Below are 21,359 nucleotides of genomic sequence, written 5' to 3'. Positions count from 1 at the left end.
TACAAATTCTGCCACCACAAGCTTACTAAATCAGAGTACAAAATCACATTTACCCAATTTGGTGAATGAGCAACAGTTCTGCCTAAGGCTTTTTATTAGGCATAGTTTACAGTATCATTGATTCATAGCTTAATATTAGCCATTAGTGACACAGGAACTCCACAATCAAGTTTGAGTAACTTTGAAGGCCACTAGGGCTTCAGTATGCAGAAAGTAACAGCTTACTGTTTCAGCTGAGTCAAATTATTTATTTCAATATATTTCAGTGATTTGTTTCCTAGATAAGAGTTAAGCACATTCTCAAGTTACATTTTGATAAATACAATATACCCACATTTAGAAAGGAACGCTTCCTGCATTTATGTAGCTAGAAGCTGGACTTGATCTTTGCAGGTCTCTTCCAACTGAACTGCTCTCTATTTTGTGATACGTGACAAAATAAATAAAACATACCTTGTCTGCTATCTGCAGATAATACTTTTGCTGTTCCAAAGTCTGTTATTTGAATGTGCATATCTTCATTTAGTAAGATGTTCTCTGGCTTTAGGTCCCTGGAAAACACAAATTTTCATACTCAAAACAGCACAGAAATTAACATTGCAAAATAGTCTGGAGTCTCGCATGCACATCATCACAAATGATACAGATATTCTGTAAACATTGACTATTCCTTGACTTGCAGCTGACAACATGCAGAGTACTGCTAACAGATTTTGCAAAGTCCATTCGCTACCATTTTTCCTACAATATTTGGTAATGAATAGTTGAGCACAAAACTAAGCTACTGTGTACTTCACCTCTTCAGCAAAATGAATTCCCAAGCCATAAGCGAGGTTGTATCTGACAGACTGATATGGCAGTGAGATCATCAAGGCCTGCTTACTCACAGATAGGCAAAAAGTACAAAACTTCATTCAGCCAAACTGCAGCACATCCAGCCCCTACAGATTCTATTCCCAACTTCTTCACTGAAAAGCTTTAGGAAAATACTTTTTAAATAAAAATAAGAAAGTACTAATGCTATTATAATTATGATCAGCCAGCTTTTTGCCAAACACCACCACCTACTGTTCTACAAACAACTGATGGGTACCTACAGACACTAAAGCTCTGTTTTCCAAAACAAATTCTGTGACTCAAATACTCACACTTGCTTGAATATCGTACCAAACAGCTCTTATTTGCTTAATAAATTCACAGCAAAACATGCTTATCCAGAAATATAATTGCATCAGAACTGCAAACACTCCATTAAACACTTTCCTAAATTTCACTGTTTATCTACTTCTTGATAAACTTTGTGGAAATTGTTCACTCAATGAAAGCAGACACACTAATATTTACTTTTCTTGCAGATGTGTTACCCACTAACCTACACACAGCAGAATTTTAATTTGTTTTGGTACACAGACACAGGAAAAAAACTAAATTAACCAAAAAAGTCATCTGATTCTGGAGCTCAAGGCACGCAAGCTTTTGGGAACATTAGTTCTAGACCATAAAGTTCTCGTTTTCAAGCTAGAAAAGTTGATGTAGTAACAGATTTACTCTCCTCCTACCATTTACTTTGTGTAATTCTATTCATTATATAAACAACAGCACTAAGACTAGCAAAATGCTATTATATTCTTAATAGCTTTCCAAAAAATCTCCATTCAGTTAGACATCATGAATGTTTCTCGTGCATTAATTTTTGTATTACCTGTGAATAATTCCTTTCCCATGCAAATACTCCAGGGCTGATACAATTTCAGCAGTATAAAACCTGGTACAGGTCTCATCAAATGAGCCAATTTTGCGTATATACTTTAATAGCTCACCATTTTTAGCATAGCTAAGCCCAAAATCTGAATGTTAAGTTAAGGTCTAGCATTAAGATACAGTAAAACAACTCCCTCCATCCCCCCACACTCTTTATTCAAAATAAAATATTGAAAATATATAACGGGAAAGTGTAAGTAATTTGAAGCTTTATATAGTAGTAACCCAAAACAATCTGTAACTGTATGTACTAAAAATCTAGGATAAAGGTTCCAGTTTCTTAACACACCAAAGACCACACAGGAGGTTAACTCAGTAATTTTTCTAGATAGTCACCCAAATAATTAAATAACTATATAGAATTGCCTACAGAGAGAACCCCCCACTTATCATTCCACTTACTTGATTTATATCAAAAGCATGACTGAAACAAGTTGTATGGCAACCATCTAAGGTATTTTAAATACCTCAAGTTTATCTCATAATTCCTGTTGAACAATGTTTCAAAGGAAACAAAACCAAGGATTTTCATAACAAATTGTGTAGAAGTTTTAGAACTCAAAGGATACACAGCTTTTCATCATCCTGAAAGGTGAAGTAGAGCTTCACAAAAAAAGGATGATCCAGACGGGACATCACATCTCTCTCTCGTGTCACGTATGGCACTTTGTTTTCTTTTATGATATGACGCTTTTCTAGAATTTTAACTGAAAAAAAACAGAGTGAAAACACAGGAGATACAACCCAATCAAGTTCATTAAGTAATTTGTGGTTTGGTTGGAGGGGGGAGGGGGGTAATTGTTAGTTAGATTCATCACTAAAATGCTAATTGTTTTTTTGAATTGATACTTTGTAATCAGACAGCATTCATACAGTATTCTAAAAAGTTGCCATTAAGGAATTGATACTTACTGGCATATTCTCTAGAACTTGTCAATTCCCGAGCCAACACAACCTGTTGCCATAGAAGATAAAATGTACAATGAATACAGCATAACCATTCACTGAAGGCATACAGTAAACATTGCTTCTCATCTGCCAGTCTGTATTTAGACTACTGCTAGTCCAAAATAAACTGTCATAAATACAGTCAACAAAAGATGTAAGCATGTGCTCATCTCATGATGTCTTAACTCAAGAAATCAGTTATTACAGAGCACTAAAAAAATACGGCAACATACTCCTGATATCAAATTTTATGCACCTAGCAAAAGATACCTTGTAAATAGGGCCCTTCTTTAGGTCAATTATTCCAAAGTGAAAGGAGAGAGCAATGTTGAGAGAACACATTGCTCACTATCTCCTTTCCTCCAGACTACACAGACCTAACTCCCTCAGCTGTTCCTCCCAAGTCTCTAGCCCCTTCACCAGCTTTGTTTCTTTTCTCTGCACATGTCAAGCAAGACCATATCCTTCTTGTAGTGAGGGGCCAATAACAGAACACAATATTTGGGGTGTGATCCCACCAAAGGTGTATACAAGGGGACCATCACATTCACAGTCCTGCAGACTGTACTATTTCTGGTGCAGGCCAGGATGCTACTGGCCTTCTTGACGACCTACGCACTGTTGGCTCATGCTCAACCAGCTGTCCATCAGTACTGCCATGTCCTTTTCTGCTGGATAACTTTCCATCCACTCTTTCCCAGGCCTACACACTGCATGGGATGCAGAACCCAGCACCTACAACCACTGGATGTCATGTGAGTGGACTTGGCTCACCAACAGGCCATCTCGATTCCTCTGCACAGCCTCCCCATCCTGAAGATAATCAATGGTCCTGTCTAACTTGGTATTGTCTGCAAACTTATGCACACAGTTGAAGATACTTCTTGGCTAAGAATTCTCAAAGCTGAAGTTATACAGACTCCAAAGAGTAATTTCTCTTCCAGCCCTGTACTGTATCTTTTTTTTTTAAACCATAGCATTTCAGATGTATTGCCCACCTCCATACCAAGCAGCTTTGTACACTGGATTTAGTACTTTCCTCCTAGCATGAATTCATGGATATCTTTAGGTCCCTCCCTCATTGAACAAATCTGAGCAAACATCATATCCTCACTTTCTCCCATCTAATTTTCCATAAAAACACAATAACAAGGAAGAAATCCCACAGTGGTGCATATTAAAGTCATGTTTGTGTTATCAGGGGCCTTATCCACTCTTATAAGTAGTAATATTAACAATGAATGTAAATTCCATAAAATGGAATTAGACCAAATAGCTAAAATAAACAAAAACACTTTCAGCAACTATTCAAAAAATTCACAGATTATAAAATCATGTAAGTGGAAAACTCAGACAACAGCAAGGGAAAAAAAAGATACAGTTAAAACTTTCAAACTGGAGGAAAGTAAGATGAAGAAAGCCCCCACAGGTTATCAAAAAGCAGCTACTGCCAACATAATTGTCAGACTTAACGACCATGCCCAACCTTAAGCTTGACAAATGCTCGAGACAAATGCCAGAGATCAAGTCCACATTTAAGAACTGGTTTCAGCTGCACACTTCCACCAGCCCTACCTAAGGCACCAATGTTTATGGTAAGCAAAATTCCGCCTGTAAAATTAAAACCAGTAACACTACATACAGAGTCAGAGCCTGGATTAAGCCATGCAACTTTCTCTGTTCTACTGGGAACATGGTGCTAAGATGCAGGGAACAAAACACAGATAAAAATGTCTCACTAAAGCTGACTGAACAAGCATGTTCCAGCATGTCCAAGAGGGAATAACTCTGATATATTCTTTAGGGAAACCTGTGGATTCCAAACTATGCAGTAAAGTGCAAATTACCCTTGATGACTACCAGAGGCCTTCTTCCTAAATACCAGCACACTGTATAAGAAAAACAAAAAATGAAAACACTCCCATGCAACCACCCCAAAGAGACACAAAACAAAAGGTATACACAAATGGCTGATATGAAAAAGATAAAGAATATTACTCACTGGCTTTAAATGGGGCAACTACAAAAGCATCAAATGAAGTATTAATTGCTTTATGAGTTCTTTAAGACAATTACTTAAGCAATTCATTCTTGTGCAATGCCATGGATCCCAAAAGTAGGTTAAAGTCAATCTATTTAAGCCTGCTGAATACGAGGATAATAACTATGGCTCCTGAAGTCCTTAAGGGCCGTGACACTAAAGGCTGAGTAAAAATACCAAAGAAATATTGCTCTTACATTCTTTCCTAAGCATCTGGCCTTGGCTTTCGTCACAAACAGGATGTCGGGTAGAAGTTCTCCCCATGAAAGGCTCTTAGCCCAATTTCAAATTCTTGGTCATACCACTTTAACATAAGATGTTAAGCTGTCTAAAGCTTACATTAGAAAGCATTGCCTCCCAAAAATCTAAGCATCAAGTCATCAGAATACACAACTTCTGATCAATTGAAAAAAAGACTCGAAAAAAATCAGTGCTCCTATAACTTGAAGAGTAAGTGAGCAGGATATCTCTAGACTTACAAATTAGTAATCATCTGGGCACAGAATGTTGAAGTTTATCTAAGATACCTGGCAGACTAACACAAAACACCTGTTATAAAAAGTAAAATTACCGTTGAAAAAGATCCTTCACCCAGAATTTTCCCAAACTTAAAGTCATCAGGTCGTTTCTTTCGAGGCTGTGGAGGCTGCTGTCCTGTATGTTGTGGCAAGGAGTTTGAACTAGATCTTGATTCAGCTGCGGTGCCCTCCATGTTAGATCCGTGCCTGCTGCCACAGGTGGAAATGACAGATGGAGTGCTGGAATCTGCTTGGTTCCTCACCATTGATGGGGATGGACAGGAACATAACACCACACTAGACTGGATTGGAACAGCATCATACTGAAAAGAGAAATGAAACTATTAACCCACACCTTCAAATTATTATCTCATGCATCTGCACTCTGCGTTCCTTCCTGTTTGAAAGGACTATCATGAAGATGAATGTAAGTATTCATATATTTAACAAAATAAAAGCTGCCATTTCCAAAATAGACACTGCTTAGGTCACACTACAAACGTACACTTAGCTGTAAGTCTCAAAGTTTTAATTCAAGGCAGATATTTGAGACTCAAAAAAACCCCTCCACAAAGTGTCAAATTGTCAGGTACATTTCCCTAAGAACAACATCATTTTTAAAGTTTATTTATGATTGGTTATGGAGCCACCAGTTCATCTTAAGAAGTGGTAGTTTCCCTAAAACTTATAAAAGTAGTTAAGAGTTAATTAACACTTATATTCACCAGTAACATTCATTTATAGATAAATGCTACAATGAATCATAAATGAAAAAGTAAACCATGAGAACTTTAATAGGCAAAGGATGCATTTTACATGTATCACAGAGGTTTTTAATTGGAATCTCACTTCTTCTACAAGTATTATCTTTCATTAAGTGAGGGGAGGGTCAGGAGGGAGAGGGAAAACATAAGATGCACGCAAAAGGCAGATCAGATGGAGGATTCTAATTATCAGAAACACGTTTTCATTAAAAAAACCCAACAACCTCTGTTCTGACCCTTTAAAACAAAGGAGATTACAGTATTTTATCTCATACAGACTCCCCCATTCTCAGACATACAAACAGATGCAGCCCTGAAAACAGCAAATATGAAAACAGACATTCCAAATACCAATCCTTGTAACATACAAAGAAAATCATTATTTGGTACACTTTCATCAGCTTTTTGCAGTAAGACCAAGCAAACTAGTCAAGCTGGTTTCCCTTCCCATTGCTAATACACCTCCATTTGTCTGTCAAACATTTGCTTCAAGTGTTTTATATGAAATTGGCCAGAAACACAGATAACGAGAGTTCTGCTCAAGCTCCTCTGGCAAAAAATACTGAAATACAAAGCAGAGGGAATATTTAAGAATATTAATGCTGCAGCTCAACATGGATTCTCACTCTCAGCATTCAAACATACCGCCAGCAGAACAAAACAGTGACTTGATGAAGATCTCCTAACCTCAGAACAGCTGTACTGTACCAATCTGACCTAATCCGGGACCTTTCTCATCTTGCCAAAACAAGAACAAAGTCTCATAAATTTCAATTTGAGTCAGTTAGTTCTAGCAGAACCCACTTGAGAAGGGGACTGGACTTGCATCCAATCACTGCTTTAGGCTGAAGGCACCTGCTCCAAAATTAACTATTATTTACTGTTCTATGCAGAAGTACATTTAATTTATTCATTTAGTGGCATTCCATACATACATGAACATATTAGGCATCTAAAGTCAGACTACGGTAACAAAGTCAAACATAGAGAACTACAATTCTGTTTTGCTCATGCTCAATAACTTATCTAAATATAAACTACTGTCATTTGAAAGGTAACTATTATTGAACAACTACCATAAACACTAACTTCCAAGAAGCATTTTCTTTCCAAAATGCACACAACCTACTTGAACCACAGTCTCTACTCCTTCTTTGGGATATTTCTAAGGACTGGGATATTTCTTTGGGATATTTCTAACTAAGATGACAGGGCAAATCAGGATCAGACAGCAGTTTCTTAGAACTTGTTTGAGCTTTATGACCTAACAGTCTGGTAAGAAGCCTGTTGGTACACTCCATAAAGCTTCTGTGAGGACACAAGGATGTTAAATTTGCATGAAGACTTGGAGACTGATGGGAGCACCTTTATTGTTGTGAAAAGTTCACCAACTCCATCAGAGAACAGTGTATGACCTTCCTCAGAATTAATTACACAGCATTCTCATATTTGAAGAACAGGAAATCTATTGATGTTTTATTATTTTGTTTTATTGCAAACAACACAAACACATTAAAGTACAGGTGTGGTAGTACACTATTTCTTTTATGCCTTCTATATTGATATTTTAGCTGCACTTTCCCCATATTATCCAAGAATCAATGGTCACAAGTTATTTCTCTAACTTCCTTACAGCCCAATTGAATCACATTTCCTTCTGCTCTAAGGGCACCCCTGCATAAAGATTCACAGCAGCTGGAATTAAAACTAGACTGCACTCTTCTTTATAAAAACTGCAGCGATTGCCGAGCACAAAGATGACTGCTCAACAACTGACACGATGCAGATACAATAAATGGCTCTTTAATTGAAATACAGTAAAAAAACACATGTATATAACAGATTCTAGTATTAGGATTTAAATGAACTGACTCTGGTCAGCTCAGGCTATCCTAAAGCAACAAACAGTACAGAGGTAAAGAAGCAGCACTGGGAGATCTACAGCTGCCAACATCATTCTGAAGGAGGAAGAAAAACCCACAAACAACAAAAAGCACTGAAGAACATGGAGAAAACTGAGAGGAAAAAATAGGCATTGGATACAGTTTATTTACTTACAAGATTATCTGAAAACAAGTTACAATGAATGTCATGTATAGAAAAGTCCTGAGTGAAGAAGACAGACAGGAACATTGGATGTTTTAAGAAGAGAAGGTTATTTCCAGCCAGACTATAGCATCAGTTAGCTGTTTGACTTTCTCTAAGGAAAGTCAAGATTAACCTTGGAATTTCAGATTGTTAAATCTTTACTGACTAGTAACACAGTTAGTTTTATTCATTTGAAACAAGCGTATTTACTGTTCTTTTCCACTCCAGCCATACACAGTAGAACTACTAGAGAAGAAAACTTGAATCAGTGCAGGAAGCCCATCAGCTATCACTGTGTTTTCACTTTTGTACTTTCACTCCTCCCCCATTCTCCTCCCTATGAAAACTCAGCTACACACAAAGCTCCCAGCCAACTAAAAAGACTTCAACATTTTGGAATTCCTTTTGCAACTCAGCATTTTGACAACAGCATTTGCACTGCAACTCACAATACATCTACATACAAAGTAAGCATGAAATAGCCTGCTGCTCTAAAGCAGGTACAGCCATGACAACAATCTCACCTAGCTTTTTCCCACTGCAAGTTCTGCAGCACCACTTTGCTGATACAGTTGCGTCAACACCAACAGCAGTAAAAAAATACTCGTACAGACTGGGCCTTCTGGAGCTACCAGTACTTGACACTCCTGTCCTAAGTGACATGATGCCAATACCAAAGACAGGCAATATCTTTGTTATCATTGAAACACCACTTGTGAAAGTAAATAAATCTTGTTCCTCTTACAGAGAAAGACCATGAATAAGATCTTAACCTATAACTTTTCTGATACATAAAACTGCTGACTGTTCTCAATCTGTAGCTGCACTAATTCACATGGCAGCAGTAATCACAGAACAGCTTGGGTTGAAAGGACTTCAAAGATTCAGCTTCCTCTAACATAAATAAGGTTGGAACACACGAGGATAAGGCTGCCTGAAGTCCCATTCAACCTGGTCTCAAACACCTTCATGGATCACAAAAGCTTTTTTATCTACTTACCTAAAGAACTTTTTTTTTTTTTGAAACAGATCTTGCTACCGGAAAGTATTACACAATGAAATGAGCTCCTCACCTCAAGTGGTACATTTGTTTCAATTATAAACAATGCTGATGAGACTAAGACCCATAGGCACAACCTTCCTATGAATGCTCATCATAAATCATATCAGTCTGCTAAATGCAGATACTTGACTTTTATATATATATATAACACGTGAAATACAAAGTACTGTTCAGGAGAAGAAGTACAGGGTATATCCTAAGCAGAAGCTAGTTAATTATGGACATTGATTCTCAAAGCCCAAAAGTTTAAAGAGAAAGAATAGCCATATAGAAATAAAGACTGGGGGGAAAAGGGGGGAAGAGGAGTTGGGTGGGAACAAACAAGACATTCAGCAAAAAGGTACATCACTTACAGCAATCCACAGCTTTTGGTAAATCAGAAAACAGTTAAGATATTGCTTTTGCCTCCACTAAAAACATCACTACAAGTCAAAATACGATATAACTAATAAATAACAAGGAGAGACAGACAAAAAAGTCTAATATCTGAATATAAAGAACTCAGAAACCAACTAGGAGAAGCAAAGTCTTCTTGCCACTAATATTACATAAACATTAAGGACAAACCAAAACCAACCACTTTCAGGAGAAAAAAAATAATCAAGAGACTGAATACCTGGAGCAATATTAATTACCGGACTAGACTGAGCTCCTGTAATTTCTGTTTAATAAAGAGACCAACTGTCTTAGCCTTGTGGCTTCAGAGAGCACAGGACTACAAAAATTAGGATCACCTGCAACTCAACAGAAGTCATACTGCATGTAATTATTGAGCAGCCAGTGTCACAAGTATTAAGTCCAACCATGCTAAGTTCAGAGACTACTGGACAGAGAAGCCAGTACAAACACATATGCTCTACATCAGGAAAGTCTGCCTCATAAATTACCTGATTCAGAAAGCAACACAGCAGCAATCTAGGATGGCTATGAATTACATCTTTTCACTTGCAAATGAAGCCCGAGAGGCTTTTAAAACCTATATTACGCAGTGTAAGATTTCCTCCACAAGTGTCATGGCACCTCTTCGATTCACAGCCCTTACATCTCTACCAAACATAGCTCCTTAACACAAAGATCTATGAATCCAAGATTCAAAGTCCAAATTAAAACAGTCATCTTCAAATAAAAACAGGGAGCCCATCTATTTATCCCTTAATTGCACAGATAAAGTTTTTATTTCACATTGAAAGTGATTGCTTTCATCAGACAGATGGTTTGGAGTTTTACAGATAAGACCACTTATTTATCAATGCTGTGATTCTGCTAAATACAGAGTATGCTACACAGGTTTGGCTCGAAATGCCTATAAATTATTTTGAAGTTGTCATACAAGAATATAATTCTTAAATTGAAGCTTATTTCATATTGCTTAGAAATTAACCATTCAAAATCCAGATTATTCTATGGGTTTATTTGTAAAATACAAAGTGAAAAAACATGAACAGCTAGGCAGTTATATTTCTTTTCATGGCACATTGATATTTCAAAGGGTTGACAAGATGTAGCAACTGAATGCAACACAGATCTTGTATCTGAAAAACAGAGCAAGAAAGGGCAATTAACAGGCATTATACACTACTTTCCCACTGGCACTTCCCCCCTCGTCCCAAAAAGAAAATATTTACCTTCTCCAGGTTTTCCAATACCTATTTGTGACAGCCTCCACTGCAAAGGCTAGTGTGCAACACACCCCAGAGGGTCCAGCATATTCCATCAGGTCAGATACTTGGGTGGCTCTGAAGGTACATCCTCAAATTGTTCCTCAGAATTCCTAAAATGAGAATTCAGGCAAAAACATGGTAGCTCAGCAACAAGAAAAACGACTTAAGATACAAAGAAACACTGAATCAGAGTAACAAGTCTTACCTTTTAGTGCAGAGGACACAGAACAGGTAGCACTGTTTATTATACTCCAATTCCTTCCAGGAACAGCTTGCAGAGGGCATAGTGATTATCACGTGGTCCATATCAATAAGTTAAATCTTCAACATCAGCGTTCCTTTTGTATCCTCTCTATGCTGCTACACCAGAGTGACTGCCAGGAACGAAGGCAACCCAGAACAATAACAGACTGTGTGCTCTCAAACTACAGTGAACATCAATTGTTCTACCAAAACACCGTATCGCAGAATGCTTTGGGTTCGAAGGGACCTTTAAGATCATTAAGTTCCAAGCCCCTGCTCTAGGCAGGGACACCTCCCTCTACACCAGGTTGCTCACAGCCCAGCCCTGAACACTTCTGTGGAGGGGGCACCCACAACCTTGCTGGGTAACCCGATCCAGTATCTCACCACCCTCACAGTAAATAATTTCTTCCTGATATCTAGTCTAAATCTACCCTCTTCCAGTTTAAAATCCTTCTTCTTTTGCTACATGCCCTTATAAAAGTTCCTCATCTTCCTTGTAGGCCACTAAAAGCTCCCGCTGCAGCCTTCTCTTCTCCAGGCTGAAAAATCCCAGCTCTCTCAGCATCTCCTCATAGGGGAGGTGCTCCAGCCCTTTGATCATCGTCGTGGCCACTCCAACAGTTCAACCACCTGCTTGTGTTGGGGGCTCCAGAACTGGACACTACTGCTGCAGAGTAAGGGAGGAAAATCACCCCCTTCGACCTGATGGCCACACTTCTCATAATGCAACCCAAGATACGGTTGGCCTTCTGGGCTGTAAGCACACATCACTGGCTCACATCCTCCTCCTCAGGGCTGCTTTCAAGTCATTTTCTGCCCAACCTGTATCTGTGCTTGGAATTGCTCTTGCACTTGGTCTTGTTGAACTTCATAACACTGGCACGAGCTCATCTCTCAGGCCTGTCCAGGCCTCTCTGAATAGCATCCCTTCGCTCCAGCATGTCAACTGCACCACTCAGCTCAATGCCATCTGCAAACTTGCTGAGGATGCACTCAATCCCACTGTTCACATCGCCTACAAAGACATTAAATAACACCAGTCCCAGCGCCAATCCTTGAGGAATGCCACTCATCATTGGTCCCGCTCAGACACTGAGCCATTGACTGCAACTCTGAGCGAGGCCATCCAGCCAATTCCTTATCCAGCGAGCAGCCATTCCAACAAATCCATTTTTCTCCCATATGGTGACCAGGTTGTCATGCAGGGCAGTGTCAAACACTTTGCACAAGTCCAGGTGTTCTTCCTTCATCTGTTGACGCTGTACCTCAATCATTAAAGGCCTCTAAGTTTGTCAAGCATGACTTGCCCTTGGTGAAGCCATACTGATATCCTAAAGCCTATTTAGTCTCCAAACTTCTGTCAAGATGGACCAATGGACCAATCATACTTTCTGACAAGTGACCAACAGTGTACTCTATTAATCTACTTTAAAAAAGTGTGTAGATAGGAGAAACAATAACTGAACAATTTATGAAATTGTATTACAATAGCTTTCACTTATACATGCTTAGATGTTTGTCAATCAATTTAAATAATTTTAAAACATTTATTTCAAGGAATTAAAATACTTGCCTAAAGAAAAGCAGAAGCATTCACATGCCTTAAAAAATAAGTAGGCACTGTCAGATAAAATCTCATGACACAAAAATCAAACACAAAATGGGTCTCAGAGAACTCAGATCAAGCCAAGATATGGCAATAGTTCTGAGTATTCTACACAACCAGTAAATTGCTCATCCACAGAAATACGACACTTGTGGCCATATTATAAAAGTAAAACATCACAGAAATTTGGGGACATATGAAAACATGCAAGCTGAACACTCAGCTTGATAAAAGATTACTTATCTCCCCAATCAGGAAGGAATACCATTGGAGGGGGGCAGTTTGGAAAACAAACCTAGAAGCACGCTTCCACATTGTGAAATCTAGGGAAAAATGTCAAAGGCTTTAAAGAACCACATTCAACATTTATTTACTGAAAAAGAGTGGAATACATTTAGAGAAAACTAGCCATGGACTGGTGTACCATGGTTGGCAAACACTGTCTTCAATGACTTTAATAATTTATTAAATAGAAAAGAGCTCAAAGTGTGAAGTTAAAACACCTCATCAAAAATCTGATAAGGAAGGGATACCAAACTTTTATTTCAAAACAAAAACAGTATCATCTGCTTTTAGGTACTACACAAATCCATTTTTTAAGTAAGTGCCGAATTTGTTAGGCTTTTAAGAAACTGTGCTAGGTTACAAAGATGCCAAAGATACTTTGCCTGGACAACAGGATTTTTTTCCTACAGAAAAGCACTTTGAGAAATATGTAAGACAATCACTTCAAAACGCAGTGAACAATCCCAACGCCAAGTATTAATTACTTGTAGTAATAAAAAAAGCATTAAACACATACCATTATTATAGAAGATTAGTGTTTGGTGTTATGCTCTACAGAGATACATCAGCAATTGTTCAAACAGCATGTAAATATTAACAGAAAATTCAATATCCAGCTTATAGCCCCAAGAATTGTCCATCAGCTCCATCTGCCTTGACGAAACAGACTAGCAGTCAGCAAAATTATTTGTCTAAAGCCAACCAATCTGTCAAAACCTATATATTTTGATCAAGTTTGTTCTGAATGCTCATAAATGGCTACTGATAAATACATTTGAAAGAACAGTCTGAAAGTTTCCATTTCAATTACAACAGGAATCTTCCTACAGCTTAGTTTTGAAAAAGGATCTGAATACAAGTAATCCTATCTGAGGGGAAATTTTTTGATCTCAGAAGTTCTGAGTTCATCCATTGCTTAAGACATTGTTTTTTTATGAATAACCATGCAACATGCAACTTCTCAAAAGCAATGTAATATAAAGTGTGGGTTGTTTTTTGTTTCTTTTTCGTCATTTGAGCTGTTATGCCAACCACCTGATTAAACAAGTCTCTGACCTACCAACACACAGGTACGCTCATCTTCATGCAGCGTCGCTTGAGACCTCTCTAAAGCAGAAGGTGTGCATGTCCTGAAGCACTGTACAGAACCATTCCCCTCCCCTCCAAAACAAAGAAAATTCTAACAGGATGCAGTAACAAAGCAGCACTGTTTTAAAGAAAAGAGTAACAACTTTAAAAACTGATAATGCATTTCAAGATTAAAGATGGTAAGCGTTAGTGAAGTGGCAAGCTCAGAATAGGTAACTCTGCAAAGAGCTGCTCTACCTAAACTGGCCTGACCTCTGCAACAGCAGGAACAAAACCAAGAAAAGGAATTCACACAATGTAGCCTGCATGATGTATTAACAGCCTCAAAGAAAAAAAATACAATAATGTACAGGCAGCCTTGAGAGTACCTGTTATCCCAAAGATACAGTAACTATTTCAAGAACAAATGTATATAAGCCCTAGTTAAATCCCACATAATGCTACATTGCAATAACCTGTGAGAATGAGAGGAGCAACATTTTACAGGCCTTGTATTATTTTAAGACACAATTAGATTGCTTAAAACAACACAACCATCACTTCTACAGCAGGTTTTTGCCTCGTGCTTGAAGATATCCTCGGGAGTCGTATATCCATGTATGAATCAAGAGTAATTGTGAAGAATCAAATTAATTGATTTTTTTTCTTTGGTTTTCTGGATGCACATCCTCAGGAAGTTCACGGTATACAAAGAAGCATCTTTAAGTCTGGGAGGCATACCTTAGTGTTCATAGGAAAGCCATCCCAAAACATAAACAAAGCTCAGCTCTGACACTTTGCCTCCTTCATATTTCATCTGACCACCTACCAGCACACCTTTGCTTTCTGTAGCAGATCGACATCACAGTTTATCCATAAGTGAATAGAGAGGAAATTGCATTCACATAGCATCAGAAGTACAGTCGATAGACTAGAACCTGGAAGCACAAGGAATGCTTCCATACTGTCGGACTGGTTTGATTTTTCATTTGGAGAATAATGGTGTATTATCTACAAGATTGTCTCCACAGCAATGAGTTTATCACGTACACATGTCCCAAACATTACAGTTCATGCAAATGCCTTTTCCTAAATATAACGACCTTACAAATACTGTGCTATTTTCTGCCACTAATTTACAAGATTCCAATTCCAAGTTCAGGTAAGGATTAAAGGTAATGAAAGGATTTGTCAGAATCTGCATATCATCTATTTATCATCTATTTATTAAGGGGCAAAGACTATTGAAGACCATCCACCCAAACCCCTCTCTGCACCCCCAAGCCTCAAAACAGATCAGAAACAGGAAACCACAAAAATCTCTAAGAACCTGAAGTCAGCCTGTGGCCCAAACAGCTATAAGAGTAAACAAGCCACCAAGAATTCATTTCATGCAAACTGATCCAGCCCAGCTCACAAGAAGCCATCTGTAACAGCAAGAAATCTAGATCACATTCTGCACGAGCTGACAAAGCACCCCAATAAGGGGTGCTGTGCACCATGGATAAGGCTTGCTAATAAACACAAAAGAGCTTCCTGTAAAAGGTTCCTTGATAGCAGGGCTAGGATTTAGGAGGGAGAGACAGCAGTCATGAATGCAGAGTAGAGGAGTAGCCCTAGGGAAGTGGCAATATGTGGACAGAATGCACAAAGGCTGGACAGTGCAATCGAGAACTACGATGAATTCCCACAACTGCTAAAGAACTGAGTATCAAATTTAATACTTTCTTTTCAGAAGAATGTGCTAAGCAAGTTAATCCTTGCAATCTGCTGCTATAAGGGAATACAGAATATTTGCCAAGTGAAGCATTTATATATTTTTTCTTTTTAAAACACAGAAAAAGCAGCCTCAACCTCAGCGCTTCGTGCATGCTGTGATCAGTTCTTTCCCAGACCTTGGCAACTTTCCACAGGCTGACCTGCAAATAAGGTGTCAAAAAGGGAAGGATGGGAAGGAATTCAGTGCCCCCTGCCCACACATTTTTTTTTCAACTGCATATACATGATTTAACCTGGCAACATTTTTTCCTTTTCCCAGAAATATCACAGACAGCAATTCCTTGGTTTCGTACAAATTCTTTAGAAAGCTCCACTATGAGGAACGCAGGGGAGGATTTTATCTTCTAAACTGTTTTCTGAACAGTGTTTTGTTCTTCCCATATTGAAAAGTAACTTCTGACTCTGACTTTATCTGAGGCCATAAACATGCTAGCTTTACAGCAATTCAAGCAGCTTTTCTAAAAGAAAAATAGGTAAGATGCAAGTTCAGTGACAGAAAACGGATTTCAGAATTATTTTACATCTTCATCAATGAAATCTATTTCTATTACTTTGAAAATTCATTAGTTTTCTCAGCCTAAAACAGTGACTGCACTGGTTCTGTGTGGCAGAACTCCTGCCTGTACTTCAGCAATCAGCATCCCTTCCCAAGAGCTCCTTCAATGCTTACTTTCAGCTGATCAGCTTTACAGTAGTGTGATGAGCCCAAGGCTGCAGCGTTTCAGAAGGTTCAGCACAACCTACTTGCACAATTACAACAGCTTTATGAAACAGACACTGCTTCTAGCATTCTAAGACAGACCAAATTTCCCAAAGAATGTTTGGTTTAACAAAAAATGAACTAAACCAAACCTATCCACACACTGGATTTAGTTGATCATTGCTATTACCTACAGATTATCTCTGAACTGTCTCCTTCCCAACAGCTACCAACACTTCCTATATAAGGAAACAGTAATACCTACACAGTCACTCCTCTTTAGCATAACCTATTTATCATCTTTGAGCACTGTCTGTAATTCTCAACATCTATTTCTTTTATTATTTTCTACTCCTGCAACCTGCTTTGGTAAAAGATTCACAGAAAACTTACCCTAGTGAAAACTCTATGCATGAGTGATAAAGAATAGTTACAGACCTATGCTGAAAACCCAGGAGAAAATCATATTAAGTAGATAGGCTATAGGAAAAAAAGCCTTCAAACTTCTGAGTTTTTTAACTACAAATAATTAAAAACAGAAGTCTTACTATAGTCTAGTCCAATTCCTTGTGAAGATGCAGAACTTGATTAAGAAACCAGTTCTTTGAGAAATATAGCTCACATTAGTCCTATGAGGAGACAAAAACAACACGTTAACAGTTTTGTTCACACATCTGTGACTACAAGTACAGGTTTTATCAGGACAGATTCATTGGAGGAATGGAACTTGCACTGTAATGATTGCTAGGCCTTCCATTGAAGACACTCTTGAAATTAAAGCCATAAATTCTTCCAGACTTTCATTTCAAGAGGAAGAAAATTCATTTATAAAGAAGTCTCAAGATGCTTATAATGGCATGAACAGTACATAACTATGACCACACTGACACCTTCAACTAAAGCAGCACTAAAATTGCTTCCTGGTTAAAAACACAATTCTCTCTTTGGTACCACAGCTTCAAAAAAAGAACATTATAGGTAATTGCCTCCATGTATGCGAATACAACAGCTAACACAGGAATGCTGCAATATTTCTTTCAAAGCTGTGCTCTATCTCCCCACCCCCCATCCTTTGCAGTTCTTGTAAAATGATCACAGAACTCAATGATTTCATCACACAGAGTGTATTTACTGTGTCCTGCTAAAAGTTTCGGAAATACTGCATTTCCCACATTTGATATCATCTGAACTACAGAAAGCTTGGCTGAATCGAAGCACCTCTGACTGCAAATGCCAGTCAGTGCACTCACCTGAGCAGAGAAACGTTACAAGGTAGAAGAAAAGGAAGTGAAATTAAGTTACTCTGAATATATATATATATATATATATTTTTTTTTTTTTTTTTAAAACAAAAAGCAGTTGTCAATTTTGTTTTTCATTCATTCTTTCTTAGCATTCATTTCTTACAGGGATATGAATTGTTCACAGAAAAGGAACAGAAACATCTGGAGGGGAAAAAAAAAACAAACAGAAGAGCAATGAGCAAGGACAGGAGCACAAAGGGAAGTGTGCTCCCTGTTTAAGCCAGTTCATGCAAATATAACTCTTCTCTAATAGCAATAAACAGCCACATGGAGCTATATCAAATGGCAGAAGTGCAAAACTAATTATTTTCATAACAGAACATAAGTTTATTTCATAATCCTCCTGCAGTATTCCATGGCCTCCCCTGTAGGGCTGTTCCACATATCAACTTTCATTTTCAGCCAGTTCCTACAACTAAACACAACACCCTTAAAAAAACAAATCCCTAAGCACAAAGAGCAGAACACACTATGAAACGAGGCTTTGAGAATTAACACAGCTATGCCAGACTTTGTGCAGATCCTCCTCAACTGATCTCAGATGAAAAAGATCGCTATAGAGCAGAGCTTGTCAGCTCACAGAAGTGCTGGGGAGTGAACCCACTTGAAAGACCACCTGACTTGAAAGCACAGCAATATCCGCACACATGTAAGAGATGCATTGGTGTCAGTTAGTTCCACTGACATAATTGAATGCTGGTCGTTACTGCTGTAAAAAAAAAACAACCAAACAAACAAAAACACATAAAGAAGTCCTACTTTTTTTACTGTTTTCATAAGGGAATTTCTGCATTAACTATGCCGTATAATCTTCAATGCTAAGTAAGATTTACCACTTTTAACCTCTTTTTATCAGCTGCAACTGCACACATTAAGCAGCGCTCACAAAATGGAATTCCGAGTTTTACATTCCCAGCCGAACGTAAACAACTGCCCGAAGGGGTGTGCCAGGACCACCCTCAGTCTCCCCGACGCGTCTTTTCCCGCTAAAGAACCGCATTACCGAGCATGCAGGCGGCTCGCCGGGAGCAGGGGCAGAGGCCGCGCGGGGAGGAGGCGGCCCGGCGGGGCCACGCCATCGCCCCGTAACCGGAACGGAGAGGCCACGGGCAGCCCGGGCCCGGCTACGCTTCCCCGCGACGCCGGGCCGAACTCGGGCGCCCATCGCCGCTCTCGCCTCGCGCTCTCAGAGCCCCATCGCAGCGCCGGGGAGAACGGAGCGACCGCAGAGACCGCGACCGCCGCCCCGCCTCCGGGACTGGAAGGAGGAGCGGCGGCGGCACCGAGGCCGGCCCCGCACGGCGCGGCGCTCGACCGGCGGCCCTCCTTGCGGTCGGGGAGCGGCGGGGCCGCCCGCAAAAGCCCCTCCGCGACCCCGCCGCCCGGCAGCATGCAAGACGCGGGCGGCCCGCCCCCTCACTGCCGGGCTGGGCCGGGCGCGGCGCTCGGGCCTACTGCTTCCCCGGCGGCGCAGCAGCCGCCGGCAGCCTCAGCCGACCTCCGCGCCGGCCCCGCGCCTCGCACTCACCAGGTGGCTGCTGGTGCTCGCCATGGGCTCCGCCCGGCCGGCCGGCGCGGCCCGCGCTCCAGTCGCCCTTTAAGAGCCCAGCGCACGGCCACCCGGCCCGAGCCAATGGGGCTCTCGCATCCTCCGTCCGTGACGTAACCCACAACAATGCCCCCCCCCCCACCGCTGTAGGCGGGACTTCCTTCCAACCCGCAAATTCACAGGTCTCTCTACCTGCCACTCACGCTTAAGCCCGCACGGAGCGCCTCCCATCAGCCTCAGCGCACGTTCAGTGTGAGCATGCGCAACTGTTGTGGGAATGCTGCCGGCTTCGCTTCCGGTTGGGATGAGGGCGGTGGGGCGCGCGGCCTTTCCAACTTCCGTCTTGCGCTCACATCCGGGTTTTCTCTCTGACGTAGAGGCGCTGTGGGAGCGGTGTGGTGACGTTCGGAGGCCGGGTGGTTCCTACGCCACGCCGTGCGGTGCCGCCTGATGTCCCGGTAGCGCTTGGTTCCTCATCCCGTGAACTTCCGCTGAGGCTGTCAAGTCCTTGTGCCAGCCACGGACCCGAGCGTGTAACAGATGAAATTTCCCGTAGGCATTCTTAAAAATCAGTCTTTTCAATAATAATAATAATAAAAGGCCAGTGTCTGGCGCTCCTTATGTCTAATACACTGAATCCGACATAAAGTTTTTGTTAGAAGTCTTTCATTGGAGATCTCAGAACTAAATAATTGTTATCCCGCATCATAAATGCACTCAGAAAGTACTCATCAATATCTTTAACTGTTGTATGGTATAAGTAATGAGGATTTATTCTTTCAGGTAAGTTTGTAGGAAACACGTCCCCAGATTTGCTTCCCAACCTGTGTTCTCAAGCACACAAAGTGTATTTGCTCACAGGAGTTGGCCGGATCCAGCCCGAAGCGCTGACTCACATCACAAATGCTGAAGGTATATGGGGTTGTTGTTCAGGTATGCTTACAAGGTGGTATGACGCCTTGTAAGAGCAATTTTAATTCATCAGGAGATTATTGAATTTTAAGGAAATGCTCGAAAGGGTCATGCAGGGAAGGGCCACGTTGTTTGGTGAGCTGCATCAGAATCTTCAACGTTGATGTATAATTAACTTCAAATAAGGCTGGGGTGGTTGGGCAAGGCAGCAATCCTGCAGCGTCCCACTGGTAAACTACTTCAGAAAGCATTTTGCAATATTAATGAAGCCCAAAAGTCTGGTCCTACAAAGCAAGGCTGAGGGAGCTGGGGGTGTTCAGCCTGGAGAAGAGAAGGCTCCGGAGAGATCTCATTGTGGCCTCTCAGTACCTAAAGGGAACTAATAACGAGGGGAGATAATGACTTTTTACGGAGGCAGACAGTGATAGGACAAGGGAAATGGTTTTAAACTGAAAGAAGGCTGATTTAGATTAGATATTAGGAGGACATTTTGTGCTCAGAGGGTGGTTAGGCACTGGAACTGCTGCCCAGAGAAACTGTATGCCCCATCCCTGGAGGCGCTCAAGGCCATGGGGGAGCCTGGGCTGTCTGGGCTGGTGGGTGACAACCAGCCCACAGCAGGGGTTGGAACTAGATGATCTGTAAGATCTCTTCCAACCCCAGACATTCTATGATTCACTGTTTCTATAATTCTTTTATTTTCATGATACCATTGTATTTACTAAATAACTAAATAAATACAATGTCTAGCCTTCCTTGATGTGAAGATCTTATGCTTTTGCCTAACCAAGTTACAAATATCTTTGTACTCTGGAAGACTATATGAGCTCAACAGCCCCACTCAGGAAACATCTTTGTAATTTTACAGCATCATATACAAGTACAGTTGTAGTCCTCAGCAGTGCCGGCTGCTCACCTTTGCCTGCAACACGACCTCTAACTTTAGGTGGAACTTAGGAAAGGCCTACTCCAGTTCTAGCAACTTAATCGTGTGGAAGATGTGCCCAGCCCATGGCAGAGAAGGTTGGAAATAATCTTTAAAAGTCCCTTTCAACCAAACTATTCT

The 21,359-nt window shown here is 40.3% G+C and overlaps 1 protein-coding gene across 2 annotated transcripts in view; it reads right to left on the bottom strand.

Moving 5' to 3' along the window:
- The window catches only part of PDPK1 (3-phosphoinositide dependent protein kinase 1), a 30,378-nt gene extending 10,912 nt beyond the window's left edge, over positions 1 to 19,466 (bottom strand). Inside the window, exons 1-7 of one of the 2 annotated variants that reach the window (XM_042864128.1) lie at positions 11,050 to 12,459; positions 10,809 to 10,954; positions 5,322 to 5,591; positions 2,674 to 2,716; positions 2,331 to 2,468; positions 1,703 to 1,847; positions 454 to 551 (exon numbers count right to left, since the gene is read on the bottom strand). In XM_042864128.1, coding sequence (XP_042720062.1) covers positions 454 to 551; positions 1,703 to 1,847; positions 2,331 to 2,468; positions 2,674 to 2,716; positions 5,322 to 5,534 — 637 coding nt within the window. In that variant the 5' untranslated portion in view covers positions 5,535 to 5,591; positions 10,809 to 10,954; positions 11,050 to 12,459. Of the gene's footprint in view, positions 1 to 453; positions 552 to 1,702; positions 1,848 to 2,330; positions 2,469 to 2,673; positions 2,717 to 5,321; positions 5,592 to 10,808; positions 10,955 to 11,049; positions 12,460 to 19,360 lie in introns of those variants that run through there. The other variant, XM_042864127.1, reaches the window with a different exon arrangement.
- Positions 19,467 to 21,359: the final 1,893 nt, after the last annotated feature.

Source organism: Lagopus leucura, unplaced genomic scaffold (assembly GCF_019238085.1).
Source record: "Lagopus leucura isolate 7727_CA_CO unplaced genomic scaffold, USGS_WTPT01 Super-Scaffold_760, whole genome shotgun sequence".
In the NCBI taxonomy this organism is placed as follows: Eukaryota; Metazoa; Chordata; class Aves; order Galliformes; family Phasianidae; genus Lagopus; species Lagopus leucura.
This window is presented reverse-complemented; position numbering and strand designations above follow the sequence as displayed.